The sequence below is a fragment of the Macrotis lagotis genome, chromosome 1 (genome assembly GCF_037893015.1).
Source record: "Macrotis lagotis isolate mMagLag1 chromosome 1, bilby.v1.9.chrom.fasta, whole genome shotgun sequence".
In the NCBI taxonomy this organism is placed as follows: Eukaryota; Metazoa; Chordata; class Mammalia; order Peramelemorphia; family Peramelidae; genus Macrotis; species Macrotis lagotis.
The window spans coordinates 49834133-49852525 of record NC_133658.1 but is presented as its reverse complement, the minus strand read 5'-3'; the positions used below and the strand labels follow the sequence as shown (position 1 = coordinate 49852525).

Below are 18393 nucleotides of genomic sequence, written 5' to 3'. Positions count from 1 at the left end.
CAAGCCACTTAACCCCATTTGCCTTGCAAAAACCTGAAGGAAAAAAAAAGAATGCTTCTTGAAACATCGATATTAAAGTTGTAAAATTTTAATAGTGGGACCTAGATAGTAGTCATAGATCCTTGCATTTTTGAGGATTATAATTGTTTTTAACCAAGATTTCAAAATGTAGGAAACTACATTTCTACTTTTTTAATCTATTGAGGATCAAGTATTTCATGCAGGGGAACTTCTCCTACTTTTGCAAACAGCAAACTTTCTGCACCTTAGCTGAAGGACTTGCAAGGTACTATAGTTGAAAAAAATATATCTCACTTTATGTATCATCTCCCCACTCATTTGTGCTGGTTCATAGGTGATACTGGAGCTGTTATTTAGCTAGCATAGTTTTCAGTCTTCTATGTCATCTCTATGTATTGCTAAGACATTGTGCTAGAGCTTTGGTGGAGGCATAAAAATGTCTGTTTATTAGATTAAATTTTTAATAAAGGGGAGGTGTCCTGAGTAAATGCAAATAAACAACAGAGGCTTTATTTCTTGTCTGTGAGCTTTTGACCCTTCATAAGTCAAACAGTGCTGTAGTGGAAAATGTTTTCTCATGACTCCACTAGGGAGGGTTTTTGGTACAAAAAGTGATGGTAAGGAAGGATGGCTCCACAGGGATTACCATGGGAAAAATACCATCTACAGTCAAACAATGGGACCCAAACGTTATCAGGAAGAGCTCGTCTTTTCCTCATGTAATTGGTGATCTCATAATTAGGTCTGAATGTTATTTCTGAAAGCTGTCATACAATCCACTTCACTTAGCTGGGCTTACCCAGCTTAGCTCAAGCGCAAGAAAACAACTTTTCAGTCATCAAGCTTCAGAGTGGAGTCTGGAGGCTTAAGGTATATAAAAAAAGATTTGGGTTGGCTTAAAGGGACAGTATTCTCTGGAAAGACTTAATAGTTCTGGCTTATCAGTAGTCATTCTATGAACTGTGATTTTTCCATGAATGGGATTAATTCTAATATTCATCACAATAAAAGTCGCTGACATTTATATAGTGCTTTTAGGTTTTACAATGTGTTTTACATACATTGATTGCATTATATCCTGATTTTATCTTTTTTGCAACCTTGGAATAAAAGTTTTTTCCTATCTATATTCAATTACTTTTATCTTTCTTCCTATACACATTCCTTAAATTTGAGTCTTGGTTGTTAATTATCACAGCCAACTAATGTGTAATTATTATAATAATGTTGTATTGTGATAGAAGTAGAAACATTCTTACATGGGTAGTACATCCTTGTTTCACTCCATTGATGCCTGGGAAACCTCAAGATCATCGTCCACTATCCAGAACCCGGGCATGCATGCTGTCATGGAATGGATGTACAATACTGATGAACTTCTCAAGGCAACCAGATCTTGACATAATTTTCCATAAGCCCTCTTGACTGACAGCATCAAAGGCCTTGGTCAGATCTACAAATGTTATATACAGACCTTGGATTTGTTCCTGGGGTTGTTGGGCAGCAAACACCATACTGACTACCTTGCATCCAGGGCCACCTCCAATTGTCCTGATCCATATCTGGCCACTGGACCCAGAGGAGTGTGGAGGGGAAAGTGAGGTTGGTGACTTAGTACCCCCTCCCCCCCACTCAAATCCAATTCATGTGCTTGTCATGGCATCCTCTTCCTGATGTCATAGTCTTCTTCAAAAATGAAGGACAACCATTACTATTATTACCTTGTCTTTTCAAGAATAGCATGAAAGACTACTGAGTACTTGCTCAGATCTATATGACATCTATCTACAACATTTCACTGATCTACCAGTCTCCTAAATCTTCCAAAAAGGAAATGAGATTAGTCTGGGATGAACTGTTCATGCTGGTTCACTGCTTTCTCACTAACCTTTCCATTAATAATTCATTCTAGTATTTTCCCAGCAATCCAAGTCAGTCTCGCTGGCCTTTAATTTTTGTAGACTTGACTCCCTGATTTTCCTTACTAGCTTTAGTTCATTCTGAACTTTAAGGCTTCTGATATTTTACTTTTATGGGTGAATGAATGAATGAATGAATGAATGAAAAAGTATTCATTAAAATGCTTATTTTGTGGAGTTTTTGTGCCATTCTTCTTCTATTATCCGTCCTTGCTTTCATTTTCTCTAGAGTATTTTAATATTAAATTTGAACAGTGAATTTTCCTTGTTTTCATATTAGTTTAGTTAGTTAAAATTATTTTTTAAAATTTTAAATTTTATACTTCAAAAAAGGGCATTTTTTAAGGTATTTTTTTTTGGCAACGCAATGGGGTTAAGTGGCTTGCCCAAGGCCACACAGCTAGGTAATAAGTGTCTGAGGCCAGATTTGAACCCAGGTACTCCTAACTCCAGGGCAAGTGCTCTATCCGTTGCACCACCTAGCCACCCTAAAGGGCATTTCTTGATTATAAGCCAGTAGCTTTTACATTTTGAAATATTATGTGCCAATATTTCCTCTCATTTAAGAAACTTCTAGGTCTTTTATGATTCCATCTGGCTTCTTGGTACTTGAACTGCCTCTTTCTGACTATGTGGAATGTTTTTCCAAAGCTCTGGAAGTTTTGGATTTAGACTATGACATTCCTGAGAATTTTCATTTTGGAGGCAATTGATAGGTTCCTTTTATCTTCATTTTGTCCTTTAGTTCTAGTAGATCTGTGTAATTTTCGTTTATGATTTCTTGAAATAGTGTCTGGGTTTAAAAAAAATCTTAGTTTTCAGAAAGGGCAATGATTCTTAAGTATCCTTCATTGAGCTGTTTTCTAGGTAGGTTGTTATTGATATTGAATATTTTACTTTTTTAATTAAAAAATTTTTGATTTTGTTCTAATAATCCTTTCTGTCTCTACGAATCATTGATTTCTGTTTGGTCTTTTCTAATTTTTAGGAAGACTGCTATTTGGATAAACTTTATCACTATATCTTCTAAACTATTTATTCCCTTTCTCATTCTTTATCTTTTGCTTTTTTTCTAGGTTTTCAGATAGTGCTGGTGGAAAATATGTCGGGGTCTTTTTTCCCTTTAAATCTCTGCTTGTAATTGTTATGGAGCTATGGCTTTCTAATGTGTATTTTTTAAAATTCTTATAATTTTTCTAGTAATTGATATCTTTTTCTACTTGCTTAACTCTCTAGCCTCAGTTCCTGAATATGGGCTTTATACCAGCATCTAACTGTCCCCTGTGGATCTTTGGATGGGGTGGCTTGTCTGTTTGGTCTCATCCTGAATCCCCTGTATTCCTGTGCTAACTTCCACATCCCAGGTTTAGGACACTTGATCATTAAGGTCCTGTATAGTGTCTCAAGATAGAAACTGGTGCCATTGCGTGCCTAGGCTGCTTCCCTGGTCTTTATACTGCCATGCCTCCTTAGTTCCTGCCATTGCCCCAGTGCCTTCATGGTACCCATGACCACCCCTTGGTTTTCTCTGGGAGAGCTGGGTCTCTTTGTTTCCTCCAAACGTAGATCCCTGCCAGCTGTGGCTGGCTTCATTGGTGACTCCCTCTCATGTTGCCAGTGGGCTTCTGACTTTTTTGTGTAGTTCTGGGATGGAAGTAGCGGTTTGTAATTGAATTTCTTGGGGAATGTGTTTAGTTTACCATGACTTTAAATTTTTGACTGGATTAGGTCCACAGGGAGCAGAGCGGTCTGCATCCACTCAGCATCACCTGCTCTTCAGGGTCAGGTTTTCTATTGGGGACTCATATCAGGCTCAACCCTAGGATGTATGGGGCTAAAGTCTTGGGCTCTAGGACTCTGGTGTTGGGGAAGATTTTTGTCACATCCTCTGCAGAGATGGCTTCCATCCTCCCCCCACCACGCTAGTCTAACCCGTCATAATGTCCTCTCTTTCCCTCTCTTTCCTCCATAGGTGTTTGTGGTGGGGAACCAGCCTTGTGCGGCCTTGCTGGAGTCCTTGCTTCCAGATCTGGGGATTGTTTTTTCTCTCTATTGCTTTACTCGGCAGAATGTGTCTCCCTTAAGGTAAGAACCTTGTCTGACCAGGGAAAGCTCACAGCCTTCCTCTGATGATTCCCCTCTCTGGTCCTTAGCTGGCACTGGCTTTCTGACATTAGGTGTCCACTCTGCAGCTGGTAGCTGGTCAGTAGGCACTTTGTCGGGGGAGGCACTGTACTGAGCATTGGGGGAGTGAGTACAAACCAGCCCACAGTCTGCTCTCTGCCCTCCTGGAGCTTATAGACTTATGGGGCACCAATGGGCAAGCAGCCATATGTCCACAAGAGGGACCGTACTAGAACAGAGTAGACCTGAATCTGAGTCTCAAAGGAAGCAGGAGGCTGAGATGAGCAGGATGGGACCTGGGGCCGGGGGTAGAGTGTGCCCATCATGGGAGGCAGACAGACATGCCATCAGTAGATGAGGCTTGGGGGAAGGAGCAGCCAGAGGCTGGCGTCACTGGATTATAGTAAGGACTAAGTAGACAGAAAAGGAATTTGTATTTGATCCTGGAGGTAATAGGGGTTATGGTCCCAGGCCGGGGCTGACTGTCACACCTACACTGGAGGAATGCCACTTAGATCACTTGCTGTGTGTGGAGGACAGATGAGAAAAGACATTTTTCTGCCCATTTGTAAAAGAAGGGAATGTTGGGAGCTCCTGGGTGACTGGAGATTGTATTTGCTTTATTCTTTGCCTTGCTAGCAATGAGGATTTTGAGATAGTACTCCTCAGAGAAAAGAGATTTTACATTTTCTCCTATAAACATGTCACTGCTTGACCAGTGAAAAATACAGGAATTAAGTGTATGGGGAGAAGGAAATAGAGTTTGGCTGAAAACCAACTTGTGGGTTGGGAAGGAAAAAACCTGAGTGAAATTTGGTCTTGGCAATGACATTGTCTTATTTACGGTGAAGGAAACACTTAATTGTCCATAAAGTAATCTTCTGTGATGAAATTTAAGTAGAACTCATTATGAATCTGGTTTGTTTAAAGAGCTGATTTGCCGTAGAGAAAATGATGTCAGTTTGTTTACCATCAGTTTATATAGCAACACTCGAGTCTAAAGGCCCGAATCTTGTCACATGCTTGGGAATTATGATAGACTGGAAGGCAATATGCTCCCCTTTCAGTTCTTCCTATTCTGTTCTCATTTCATGCTTTTTTGGCGTATAAAGCCCTTCACATCCTCACAATAGGTTGTGGATGATTTGGACAGGGTTACATAGTAGGTGCCAGATGGGCAGCTGATGTGACAGTGATCAGTAGGCAGAGCTGGGGTGAGCCCAGAGAGCCCAGGCCTGGCCACTCCTAGCCAGCATCCATCCCATCGTGCCCTGTCCCTGCTCATCCCCAGTCAGGACTTTTACTTTACAAATTCTGGCACAGACCAGTAGATGGAAGCAGGTCATAGGAAGGCAGGGCTGCTGGTGAAGGCATAGAATATCTTAATGAAACTCTTGGTATGCTTTTGCTTTGTAGGAGTCACATCAGTGTGGTGACAGAAAACTGCCATTTTTGTCTGGTAGTTTGGCCTAAACTTGTTTTGAGAGAGGATGCTATAGTACCTTCATGTCATTATAGGATGGACTGATAGTTTGGGTGTGATAGAAAGAGAACCAGACCTAGACCGAATAGACTTGGTGCAAAAATGAAATTTGATTTTCATTCTATTTTTAAAGCTTAGTCAAGGTAGATTTAATATTACCCTTTACTGTAAGTTATACTCAGGTAACCTCAGGTCACTTGTCTCACAAATTCTTCTCTTATGTCTTCTATCTCCATCCTTGCAACTTCACCCACCACCCATAATCTGGGAAAGGGCAAGCTTAACCTAAACTGCTGTAGATCTTTTCCTGGGATCTGAATCACTTATCTTGTTTGTGGCTATTTCGTCATTTCGTATGGCATAATAATATTTCATTACATACATATCCCAGAATTTATTTAGTCATTCCCCAATAGGACACAGTTTTACTTCCTCCTTTGCAATCCTGCTCTTTTAAATCCTTGTTTCATTAATAGTAGGGAATTTTACAGCATAATCATATTTTCTAGTCACAAGTATTGGTCCCATGGAAAGTTTGTGACTTAATTACAAATAATTGCTTTATTTTGGAGTATGCTATTTGTCTAAAATGTATATGTGTAGGATTTGATTTAGAATATAGGGAGGGTGATCAATCAAGTGGAAAAGAATCCACATGTATCACTTGCACTAGTGGTTGAAATGCTCTCTTTTCTTACTTCTCTCAACCTGAACTCCTTAAAGACTCAGCTCAAACCCTGCCTTATAGGAGGCCTCACCTGATGGCCTGGAGCCATGGCACTCCTGAGAGAAGCCTACCTTGTGGTGATTACCCAACTCAGTGTGTATGTGTTGTGGACTGTATATCTTTTTGGGGTATGTGTAGTGCATACCACCTTTAAAAAGATAATTCCACATCACAAGTCATGTGGTCTGTTTACCTGGAAGCTATAGCCCTTTTGGGTTCTCAGTGCTACTCTCCTGGTCTCACAGATAACCTTCACCTGCCTTGATATTTCATGTTGTCTCCCTCATTGGATATTTGTCTCTTGAGAGTAGAGCCTGGGTTGGGGTGTTGCTGGGTTTTTCCTACCTCTCTTTGCATTCTCTGCTCTTAACCCAGGGACTGATGCTTGGTTAATATGTGACAAATGTTCATTGACCAACTAATTTGCCTCTGGATCCTGCAGACTGAAGGTGATAAGCAGAGCAGCCCTGCACATTGGAGGGGCCGATAGTCTTCATCTTCATTGTTGCAGGATGGGATGGGTTCATGCCTCTCTCTTCTTCCCACCAGGTCCTTCTGCCAAGAGATCTTGCTGTGGATGTTAGAGAAGTTGGAGAGAAAGGCAGCTCTCGCTGTCCTCAAGGGATTGGTGGGTCTGGATAAGTCCATGCCTTCTCTCCATCCTCTGTGTGAATTTAGAGCTGCTGGGCAAGGTGGTACAATGGTTACTGTCAAAGAGACAAGCAGGTAAGTTCATCCTTCCCCATCCTCTCTGCTGAAAAGTCAATTGAACCCATTCTTTGGCTTAACCACTAAGGGGAGCCCATAGAAAGGAAACCTTGAACATTCTCCTTTGTTTTTGGTGATCCTTATTATAGTATCTGAAATGTTAGCATTAAGAAAATCTGACTTGTACAAAAATATTCATAGCAGCCCTGTTTGTGGTGGCAAAGAATTGGAAATTGAGTAAATGTCCATCAATTGGAAATGGTTTAGCAAACTGTGGTATATGTATGTCATGGGACACTATTGTTCTATTAGAAACCAGGAGGTACTGGAATTCAGGAAAGCCTGGAGGGATTTGCATGAATTGATGCTGAGATAGATGAGCAGAACCAGAAGAACATTATATACCCTCACAGCAACATGGGGGTAATGATCGATCTTAATGGACTTGCTCATTCCATCAATGCAACAATCAGACACAATTTTGGGGTATCTGTGATGGAGAATACCATCTATATCCAGAAAACGAATTGTGGAGTTTGAACAAAGCCAAAGACTATTACCTTTAATTTAAAAAAAATAAGACATTATCTTCCTATGTAATTTTGCTATCTCTTATACTTTATTTTTTTCCTTAAGGATATGATTTCTCTCTCATCACATTCAACTTAGATCAGTGTATACCATGGAAATAATGTAAAGACTAACTGCCTTCTGTGGGGGGGGGGTGGTAGAAGGGAAGTAAGATTAGGGGGAAAATTGTAAAATTCAAAGTAAATAAGTAAATTTTTAAAAAAGAAAAGAATAAAATATCACTAATTTGGACTATCTAATTGGAAATCTGTTAAGTATCAATTTAAAAAGTTCAAATTCTGGCTCTAATTAGCTAGTTAACTTTGGGAATTTGGTCATTAATTTCCTTTATCTTCCATGGAAAAATAACATACTTGAAGAGATCAACAATAATTTCCCTTCCAACATGGAAAATCTTTATGTGTTATGATTCTAAATCTAAAGTGATAATTTCTCTTTTTCTTTCTTTTTTATTTTTAAGTGGTGATTTTTCTAGTCACAAAGTTTTAGCATTTTCAAGTACATCTCAAAGTTAACAGAGGACCCCTTTCGATAAATGGTTTGTAATTATCACATTCACTGTTTGGATTAAGAAGATGCTAACAAAGAAAAAAAGATGCTAACAAAGAAAAAAAGAAAGTTTGGAGGGTAGTAGGGAAGAATTTTCTAAGAGTCCAGGAATTGGAGTCAGTTCTTTAGGAACTTGGAGTCCTGTTTAGAGACAAACTCACCTCTTCCACCAAGTCTTCACACCAGTGAATCAGAGGGCAGACTTACAGCTAGCCTCAGTCCTACAGCAAACTAGGTCATTCTTCCTGAAAATGATTCAAGTGGGTGCAGGCTTCGGATAGTAGCTTTGTCTGATGCTTTTCATTTGTTCCTCTGTCTGGAATTTAACCTAGTCTGCTATCTGGGAGCCATAGTACTATGCCCCACCTCATCTGTGATGATCACAAATGTTGTATTTGTGTGTGTGTGTGTGTGTGTGTGTGTGTGTGTGGACGGATACATTTTGGTTCCTATAATATCAGTGTCACATGTGGATGTGCCACCTTTTTAAAGTAGACACAGTTTATAAATCATGTTGTAAATAGTTTTAAATAATGGCTACAGTGCTGCTGTTAGGGTCATTTATCATATCTAATAGTTGACATTTGCTGAATGAAACATTGTGCTTATATTCTTATTCCCAAGGTTCACTTAATGACACTTTTACACACCATTTTCGTCTAGTAACCACCATGTAGTCTAGTAAACATCATTTTTTTTTTTTTAGTAAATAAATCAAGGAACTGAGACTCAGCCTCAAACTGGCTAAATTTCAAAGAACTTTATCAGGTTTTATGATTTAAAATGTGCACACCTACTGAGATATTTAAAGTTAAATTACTTCAGAGATTTGTTTAAACAATTCTTTGTACCATTTTACCTGAGCATCCTACTGGATTTAATATATGAGAGTCTTAAATACAATTCCTTAAATAGAGATGTCCAAAATACCAAGTGACTTTAGATTTCTTTTGGTATTGATTGGAATGAATAGGTTTCCTTGCCAAAAATGGAGAGCATTTGAGGAAATAAATTCCATTTTTACCACTAGAGGGATATGTGAAGTTTTTTCCCTATCATTTAGGTTTAAGAATGCTGCTATTTCTGCCACTAATGATAACCTTCCAGAGCACAATTCAGGTATTTTAATGAGAGAGCAGAAGGCAAGTGCGTAGTACAGTTAACTCTACAGTACCAATTTGATAATAAGGAATTTATAAATAAAAACTTCATTTAAATAAATCAAAGAGAAGAAAAGTACTAATTTTTTTTGGCTGATTTATTTTTGGAACTACTCATACGCTAATTAGATTATTTAGCAGTCAAATAGGAACACAATTAAATTAGTTATTATTGTGTCCTTTTATTTTAAATAAATATTTATTAAATTCATTTTTTGTTTTTCTGTCACTTCTTAATGATGCTCACCTTTCCATAGAAACTTCTTCTGCATCTTGAATGCATAATCTTTCTTCTATATAGAGGGAGGCCTATTCTACCCTCAGTTCTTTAATGTTAGGATTGGATATTATATTGATCAGAATTCTCATGTCCTTAAATATTTTTTCATAAGTCATTTTCTTGGTTCTGCTTATTGTATTATTCATCCACTTGTCTATGTTCCTCATATTTATTGCTATTTATGATTCAGTAATGTTCCATTTCTGTCATACACCATAATTTGTTCAGCTGCTCCTTAGTTGATAGATACCATTTTTGCTTCTAGTTCTTTGCTATCAAAAAATTCTGCTACAAATATTTTTGCTCAAATACCTGGTTCTCTGTCTTTGAATTTATGTCCAGTAGTGTATTAGTTGTGTCAAAGATAAGACATTAGTATTTATTACTATTTCAAATGTATCTTTTGAATATTAGTAATCACATCTTACCTACTTCTCTTTTTCCTATCCTTTTTAATTAGGATTTCGTGTTCACTGTTTTTTTGACAAGGCAATTAGGATTAAATGACTTGCCCAGGGTCACACAGCTAGTAAGTGTCATATGTCTGAGGTCAGATTTGAATTGAGGTCCTCCTCACTCCAGGACTGGTGCCAACTAGCTGACTCTGATATTCACTTTCTAAGCTCAACTTATCTTTTTTTTTTACATAAAGATTTTAATTATTATTATTATTATTATTATTTTTAGATTTTTCAAGGCAGTGGGGTTAAGTGGCTTGCCCAAGGCCACACGGCTAGATAATTATTAAGTGTCTGAGGTCGGATTTGAACCCAGGTACTCCTGACTCCAAGGCCGGTGCTCTATTCACTGCACCACCTAGCCGCTCCAAGATTTTAATTATTTTAAGTTTTACAATCCCCTACCCATCTTACTTTCCCCCCCAACAGAAAGCAATTTGCCAGTCTTTACATTGTTTCCATGGTATACATTGATCCATATCCTTAAGGAAGAAACATAAAGTGTAAGAGATAGCAAGATCAGACAATAAGATATCAGTTTTTTTTTTCTAAATTAAAGGTAATAGTCCTTGGTCTTTATTCAAACTCCTCAGTTCTTTCTCTGGATACAGATGGTATTCCCCATTGCAGACAGCCCAAAATTGTCCCTGATTATTACACTGATGGAATGACTGAGTCCATCATGGTTGATCATCGCCCCCATGTTCAATGTTTTTCTGGTTCTGCTCATCTCACTCAGCATCAGTTCATGCAAATCCCTCCAGGCTTCCCTGAATTCCCGTCCCTCCTGGTTTCTAATAGAACAATAGTGTCCCATGACATACATATACTGCATCAACTGATCTTTTCTAATTGCTAAACAAAAAGAATCATTCCCTACCTTAGATGATTGGATTTGGAGAGTAGAAATTATAGACATGGACCAGCACATACCAGAGTGTCAGTCTTGATAAACAAGTGAAGGTCAGAGCCATGAGGATAATGCTCACCCTCAGAAACTGGGGGCTTTGTGATCACAGCTCAGGGAGCAATTCTATCTTCTCGACTCCCACCCCATTCCTTGGGAAGGACCAGAACAACAGGTTGCCTCTGGCCAAGTCACACAGCTGGACTCCTTCCCCTTAATTATAGTGCACTTTAAGTGGGGGCTCTCACACATTAACCCCTTCCATTCCTGTTTGAAGTTCCCCAAGATCTCCTGAGGAGGACCAAGGATGGCAGGTCCCCTGAGGTTGAGAGGCTAAGGCATCAGGAGAGAGGTCCATACCTGATTGGCTTCAACCATAGCATCATTAGAATCTTGCAAGGTGTGCTGATGGATGGTGAGGGGAAGTCTAGGAAGGAGTCAGGCTTCGAAAGACTGAGCAGAAGCTTAGAGAACTGTGGTCAATGAGAGGAAGCAGGAAGTATACTGGGAATATTCCCTCAGAATCCCCCTTCATTTTCTTTCCTTTCCCATCTCGGTCTGTCTGATACTCCTCTGGTACCCCTTGGTGGTTTGTCAGCGAAGATTGGACAGGCATTAAGGAAGAAGAGTAGAGCAGGAAAAATATTATAGGTGACTTGGTGATGCTTCTACTTGCCCTAGCAGCCCCACTTTGACTTCTATCTCTGCTTCTCCCCACTTTATTTGTTTCAGTTTCTTGTAGGAAACTATTCCAACTCATTTCTCCTCAGAATGAAAGAATAGGGACTTTAGAGAATAAGAATTAAGGGGAGTCAATAACTAGGCCCATTAAATTGATTCTTTTAGTTTTTTAAATTAAAAAAAAATTTTTTGAATTTTACAATTTTTCCCCTAATCTCGCTTCCCTCTCCCCACCCCTCCAGAAGGCAATCTGATAGTTTTTACATTGTTTCCATGGTATACATTGGTCCAAATTGAATGTGTTAAGAGATAAATCATATCCAAAACAAAATATAAGAGATAGCAAAATTACATAAGACACCTTTTTTAAAAAAATTAAAGTTAATAGTCCTTTGGCCTTTGCTTAAACTCCACAATTCTTTCTTTGGATACAGATGGTATTCTCCATAGCAGATAACCCAAAATTATCTTTTATTGTTGCCCTGAGCAAGTCCATTAAAGGTTGATCATTAGCCCCATGTTGCTGTTAGGGTATACAATGTTCTTCTGGTTCTACTCATCTTGCTCAGCATCAGTTCTTGCAAATCCTTCTAGGATTCTCTGTAATTCTTTTAGTTTTATGGAAGTTAAGGGGTACAGTGAACAGAGTGCTGGAAGTAGAGCCACAAAGAATTCAAATCCAGCCTCAGGCACTGACTAGATGTGTGACCCTGGGCAAGTCAAATGATGTCTTCCTGCCTCAGTTTCCTAAACTGTAAAATGGGGATCATGCTAGCATCTCCCTCATAGAGTTTTGTTTGTTTGTTTTCTTAGATTTTTCAAGGCAATGGGGTTAAGTGGCTTGCCCAAGGCCACACGGCTAGGTAATTATCAAGTGTCTAGAGGTCAGATTTGAACCCAGGTACCCCTGACTCCAAGGCCAGTGCTGTAGTCACTGCGCCACCTAGCCACCCATCCTCATAGAGTTTTTATGAGGATCAGATGGGATTTTATAGTATATACATGTGTGTGTTGTGTATATACATATATATTTAGAGAGAAAGCTTTGCAGACCTTAAGGCAAAATACAAGTGCCATTTATTTATTAATAGATGCATGTTTCTTTAGGATATATGTTTTTATTTTATTTTTTTATTTTTATATTTTAAGGTATTTGGGGTTGTTTTTTTTTTTTTTGCAAAGCATTGGGATTAAGTGGCTTGCCCAAGGCCACACAGCTAAGTAATTGTTTAATGTCTGAGGCCGGATTTGAACTCAGGTACTCCTGACTCCAGGGCCGGTGCTCTATCCATTGCACCACCTAGCTGCCCCTCTTTAGGATATATGTTAAAACAAGTAATTATGTTTACAGGGCAGTGGCCTGGTTATTGAAAATTAATCATTTAAATTTCTACAATGGGAAATAATATCCATATGTAGAGTTGATAAGGTTTTTGAAATCCCCCCCCCCCAACTTGAAAAGAATCTGGATGATATTCCTTATAGAAATAAAGTTATGCTTTAAAAGAACTTAGGTGGTTGTTTCTTAAGTTTGGTGATGCTGATGGATGGCACTGACAAAATAAATGTTGACGCCTTGCAGTGATGAAGATGAGGTTTTGTATCAGAGAGTAGCTTCCGAGCAGGACCAGATAGAGTTTCTGGTGGACCTGCTGTCACAGCGTCAGGACTGTGGCCTGGCTGGAGATTTCTTCATCTGCTGTTTAGAGGTAAGAGTTACAGGCAGCCCTGAAGTGGTGGTGGGGTACAGGCGGAGCCCTCAAGTTTTGATAAGGTAGAATCACAATTACCAGATACCAGTTACCCAGTGGTCATCAAGGAGTGGGAGGGCAAGAAGAGGATCTTTCTTCAGCAATACATATGTCTTCTCTAGCTCCGCTTCTTTCCAAAATGGTCTTAGCCCTAATTTTAGCTACAAAGCCAACCCTTAGTCTGTGTCAGGGTTAATCTTTACTCTGGATGGATAGGAAGGACCTTTCTGAAGTTAATAGGAGGTTTTGCAGCAGACGGAGTTAAGACCTGTTCCTTCCTTTTGTCAGGGATTTGGAGAGGAACCTAGAAGCTTAACCCCTCTCATATTCACTCAGAACTTTTGCCGTGCCTGCTCCGGAGAGAGAGATGAGGGCGATTCCCTTAGTGGCTTTCTTCCTGCTCTCTCTTCTAGAAAGCAGTGCTCCCTGGAGAGGTGTGCATGGGTTGTGGAAGGCTAAGGGTGATAGAACACTAGGACCCCTCTGGATCAGAACATTGCTTCAGTGTCTAGTGGTCACCTCACTAGGATGTGACAGTTTTCCTGGCACCTCAGCTCTTGCATCTTCCCAGCCATAGTTTTAATTTCACTCAAGAGATTTTGTTCTCAGTTATTTAATCTAGAGGAGGTCTTATCTTACCTAAAATTTAAGCCCCTTCCAACCTTGTTTGTATTTTAATGGGCAACTCTGGAAGATACCTAAAGGAACGAATACCTAGTGGTAGACTTGAAGGTCCTTGAGGTTTTTTGATTTTGGTTTTGTCTCTGAGCCCCAATAAATGTGATTTTTCTTTAAAGTTGGTGGGGAGGGGCAGTTAGGGGGCACAGAGGATAGAGCGCCGGTCCTGGAGTCAGGAGTACCTGAGTTCAAAGCCTGCCTCAGACACTTAATTATTCCCTAGCTGTGTGACCTTGGGCAAGCCACTTAACCCCATTCCCTTAAATTCAAAAGAAGTTAGTCTGGGGTGGAGAGAGTGTTTTAATAAATATCCTTAAGAGGGTCCCAGAACAATTTTAGGGTATCTGCGATGAAGAATACCATCTAAATGCAAAGAAAGAATTGTGGAGTTTAAACAAAGACCAAAGATTATTTCCTTTAATTTTAAAAAAGGTTCTCTCATTATGTAATTTTGCTATCTCTTATATTTATTTTTTCCTTAAGGATATGATTTCTCTCTCAACACATTGAATTTTGATCAATGTATATAGCATGGAAACAATGTAAAGATTATCAGACTGCCCTCTATGGGGGGTGTGGGGAGAGAAGTGAGATTAGGGGAAAATTGTAAAATGTAAAAAAAAGGGAATCCCAGGAAAGCTAAATATTGATATATTCAGCAGATGACTCAGTAATAAGGTTATTGGCATAATTATGTGATTATATTCATTTCAGATTATGTAGGTTTATGTGGCAAACTCTTGTTTCTGTAGACTTTTTATGTCACTTTTTCTTTTGATCTACTCTTCTAGGAGCTAACATATGTGGCAATGGAAAATGAAGCCAAGCTTCCCCCAAATCCCTTAACCCACACAAACCTCTTGGCCCAGGAAGAATACCAAATTTGTTTTGTTGAAGAGCAAGCGAAGAAGCTACTGACCTTGCAAGTGGTGGCTGTTCTGTGTGAGAGAATGTCTGAGACAATCTTCACCAGTATCACTCAGGTCAGTCAGGCCCAGGCCCTTCAGCCCTGATGGGAATTATTGCCCATTGCCAGAGGAGGACACTAGTTTGATGCTTATTGAACTGTTTTGTGGTGAAGAGAGCCCAGAGGTAGAGGGGAGGTTAGAAGAGTTTGCTTGCAATGAGACTGTGGGCAGGTCACTTGCCCTCAATGACCTTGTTTCCTTTCCTCCAAAATGAGTGAATGATACTCTTGCTAGCCCCCGATGAGATTTTTATTAGGAGAATGTTTTGTAAAATCACAAAACAGCTTATAACTGTGTAAAACTATTGTTGTGGTTCCTATGGTTCCTTTGCATAAGATGTCTCTTTATCACAAATGACAATAATAATGGCATTTTAGATTTTTAAATTACTTTTCCTCATCATATTACATTCATTTAATTTTTATCTCCACTCTATCCTGTGATGTTTGAAACTTTTCTAAGGAAATGTTTTAAGCATTGGGCCTCTTTTACAAACCATAATATGAAAAATTTACCAATCCAAGTCTATATTTGTGGAATACAGGAAGTTCTGGTGACATAGTTGGTCAAGTTATTTTGTTCTCTGAAGAGAGGAAATCTTTAGTAGGTCTGAGAAAGGTATGTTATTTCATACTTTATCCAATGGTCAAAGGTTCAGAAACTTGCAGTGTTTTTCTACGATAAATATATAATACTTAGCACTATCACATCTAATTGAGGTGGGGGAGGGGGGTTGTTTTTGTATTGTGTCTAGTCCTGCAGGGCCACATTTCAGGAAGGTGGATCATCTGAAAGGGTCTAAAGGAGAACCTCTGAGCCCTGCCACATGAGGGAGGTCAAATAGCTAGGGAGGGGGAAGACAGAAGGACTGTTAACAGGTATACGAAGGGCTCTCAGGTGAACCAGGGCTTACTTTTTGAATGGAAGTTACAGAGAGATATATTTTGACCTGAGCTATGGAAACGTGTCCTTTGGATGATGGGTGTCCAACAGAGGAGGGCGCAGCCCCTCTGGGCCTTCCTCAGAGGACATTGTTGTTCAGCGAAGCCTCATCTTCAGTGGTGACCTTGGAGATTCTTTAAAACCGATGTGGCTGTGATAAATCTATGTGCTACTACCCCTTGACCAAAATAAACTGATTGCCCTGCATGTAAGACTTGAGGTGTGGCTTGAATCTCAGGTCTCTGTTGAGATCCCATTATTGTGTACTTCTGCTGGACAGTACTTTGTCATGTCTCCTGCTGGGGAAATTTGTGACCACCTGTTAATTCTTATACCTGCTAGTTCTCTAAAGAGAATAATGTTGATGGTTTCTTCTCCAGATATTCATTCTCTGAATTATCTAATTTCCATAGGTGATCCCCCCCCACACACACACACACACTTTATTGACGAATTTTCTAGAGACCTTATTACCTAAACTGAAGATCTTTGTCTCATAGTACTTCTGGAAATGGAACCTGACCTTATGACTCGCTCCTTAACTTTTTCTAAGAGAGTAGTAGCAGAAGGCAAGATTCCTTCCTCCTCATACTTCCTGTGGTCTTTTATAATACATGCAAAGCATCATTATCTCCTGACACCTTCTGATGAGACCCCCATACCTCTTCCTGTCCCTGTCTGCTACAACATGGGACTCTTATGTCTTCAGAGCATAAAAAATCACTACCTGCTGCTGGTTGGACTTCAAGGGAGGACCCCAAACAGTTTAATCACATCCTCTTCCCCCCTGCCCCCCAATAGACCTCTCTCCAGCAACTGATACTCTGCTGGACTCACTCCTCCAGGTGTATTATATCCCCACTATCTTATATTTTCCTCATCACAGTATATCTGAACCCTAAACTGTGGAAGTGCCAATCACATTCCCCTTTTCCACCTATCTCTCCTATTCACCCCTTCCCTCTCTTCATCTCCCAGTCCTGCTTCAAATCTGTCTGCTTTCATGCCTTTTGGAGTGTCTGCTCTCTAATTATCCAATTTAACTCTTCTTTTCTCACTTCTTCTGTCTTCTAATATTCACTGAGATCTGGCAACCTTCTGACACCACTGCTTTCCTTCATCCCCTTTTCTATACTATCTGTACTTTCTGTCATGATCCCCCTGACTCACTGGTCATTACAGGGGATGAGCATACTCCTTGTCCTCAGCATCCCTTCCAGACTCCTTCCTCTACTGCATCACTCAGCATCATTTCTTCTTCCTTGAGTTTCACATTATCCAAATTTCTTACCCTCAGTCCATATCCTGGTGGCCATTATTTATCCACCTCTAAGATATTCTTTCCTTAATAAATGAGTTTAGTGTCTGACTCAGTACTTTTCTCCTTTCCAGCTCCAGCCTTCATTGTAGGGGGTCTTTATCACATGTAATAATGCTTCTTTAAATATCCCTATTTTCCAATTTCTCAGTGTCCTCATTTTCTATGACCTGTCCTTCATCAGCATCCCACTTCCATGTTCACAAGCTGTGGTTATGTTATCTGTTTGGATGTAGAGGAAATAACAAAACTGACTGAGTCTTTCCCCACTGTGATTTATATTCTTGGGCTTATCTTACACTGGTCTTCTATTTTTGATTGCTTCCTTTTTTTAAAAAAGTATAAATTTTTTGTTTTAAATTTTGGAGACTCTTGGGTACACAAAAATTTGTGAAAGGGATTTCATTGATCACAATTGTATTATGTTAATTCTTTGTTTTGTAACCTTGAGGACATTAAAGTCCAAACAAACTTGAAAGGGGTTTTGCTAATAAGGTATATAATATCGCCTGAGTTCACAGACAGAGAGTTTCATTTATTTACTTTGGAATTTCCTGGTAAAATTGACTAGACAACAAAGGTGATAACTCTCTATATGTTAAACTTGACAGGGTTATTTTGTAATAGCTCTTGTTCATAGATTAACAACAAGCTACACTCCAGTAACCATTCCTGGCATGGACTACTGGCTTAATAAATGCCTCTTGACCTGATCCTTTTTCATCCTTCCACTCAATGGTTTATTATCTTGATGTTCTTAACTGTTTTGCATAATATCTTTTGTTTAATGACATTTAGTAGTTTTATAGTCATTTTTCTTTAAACTTAAGAAGAGTTTTAGGAATATTTGTATAACCTGCCAGTGATTATAAATTCCTTTTTTGTGACAGGTGGTGGAATTTGTGGCAGCAACCTTGAAAAGAGCCTGTCTCAGCTTAACCCAAGAATTAGAAAGTACTGTGGAAGCACAGACTTTGAGTATGGCAATGGGACTGGTGGCTGCCATTCTGGGAGGTGCTGTTCAGGTAAGTTGTATACATTAGGAAGCCAAAGGGGAGGGAAGAAAGGTATGACTCACTAGAAATGGAAATGGATATTTTTTGAGGGGAACGGGCATCCTCTGTGGCT

General features: G+C 39.4%; 1 protein-coding gene across 1 annotated transcript in view; it reads left to right on the top strand.

Moving 5' to 3' along the window:
• TANGO6 (transport and golgi organization 6 homolog) overlaps nucleotides 1-18393 on the top strand; it is a 226473-nt gene that overhangs the window by 42034 nt on the left and 166046 nt on the right. The window contains exons 8-12 of the mRNA XM_074200615.1: nucleotides 3913-4025; nucleotides 6824-7000; nucleotides 13191-13317; nucleotides 14829-15020; nucleotides 18156-18290. Of these exons, the coding sequence (XP_074056716.1) occupies nucleotides 3913-4025; nucleotides 6824-7000; nucleotides 13191-13317; nucleotides 14829-15020; nucleotides 18156-18290 (744 nt within the window). The remainder of the gene's footprint in view (nucleotides 1-3912; nucleotides 4026-6823; nucleotides 7001-13190; nucleotides 13318-14828; nucleotides 15021-18155; nucleotides 18291-18393) is intronic.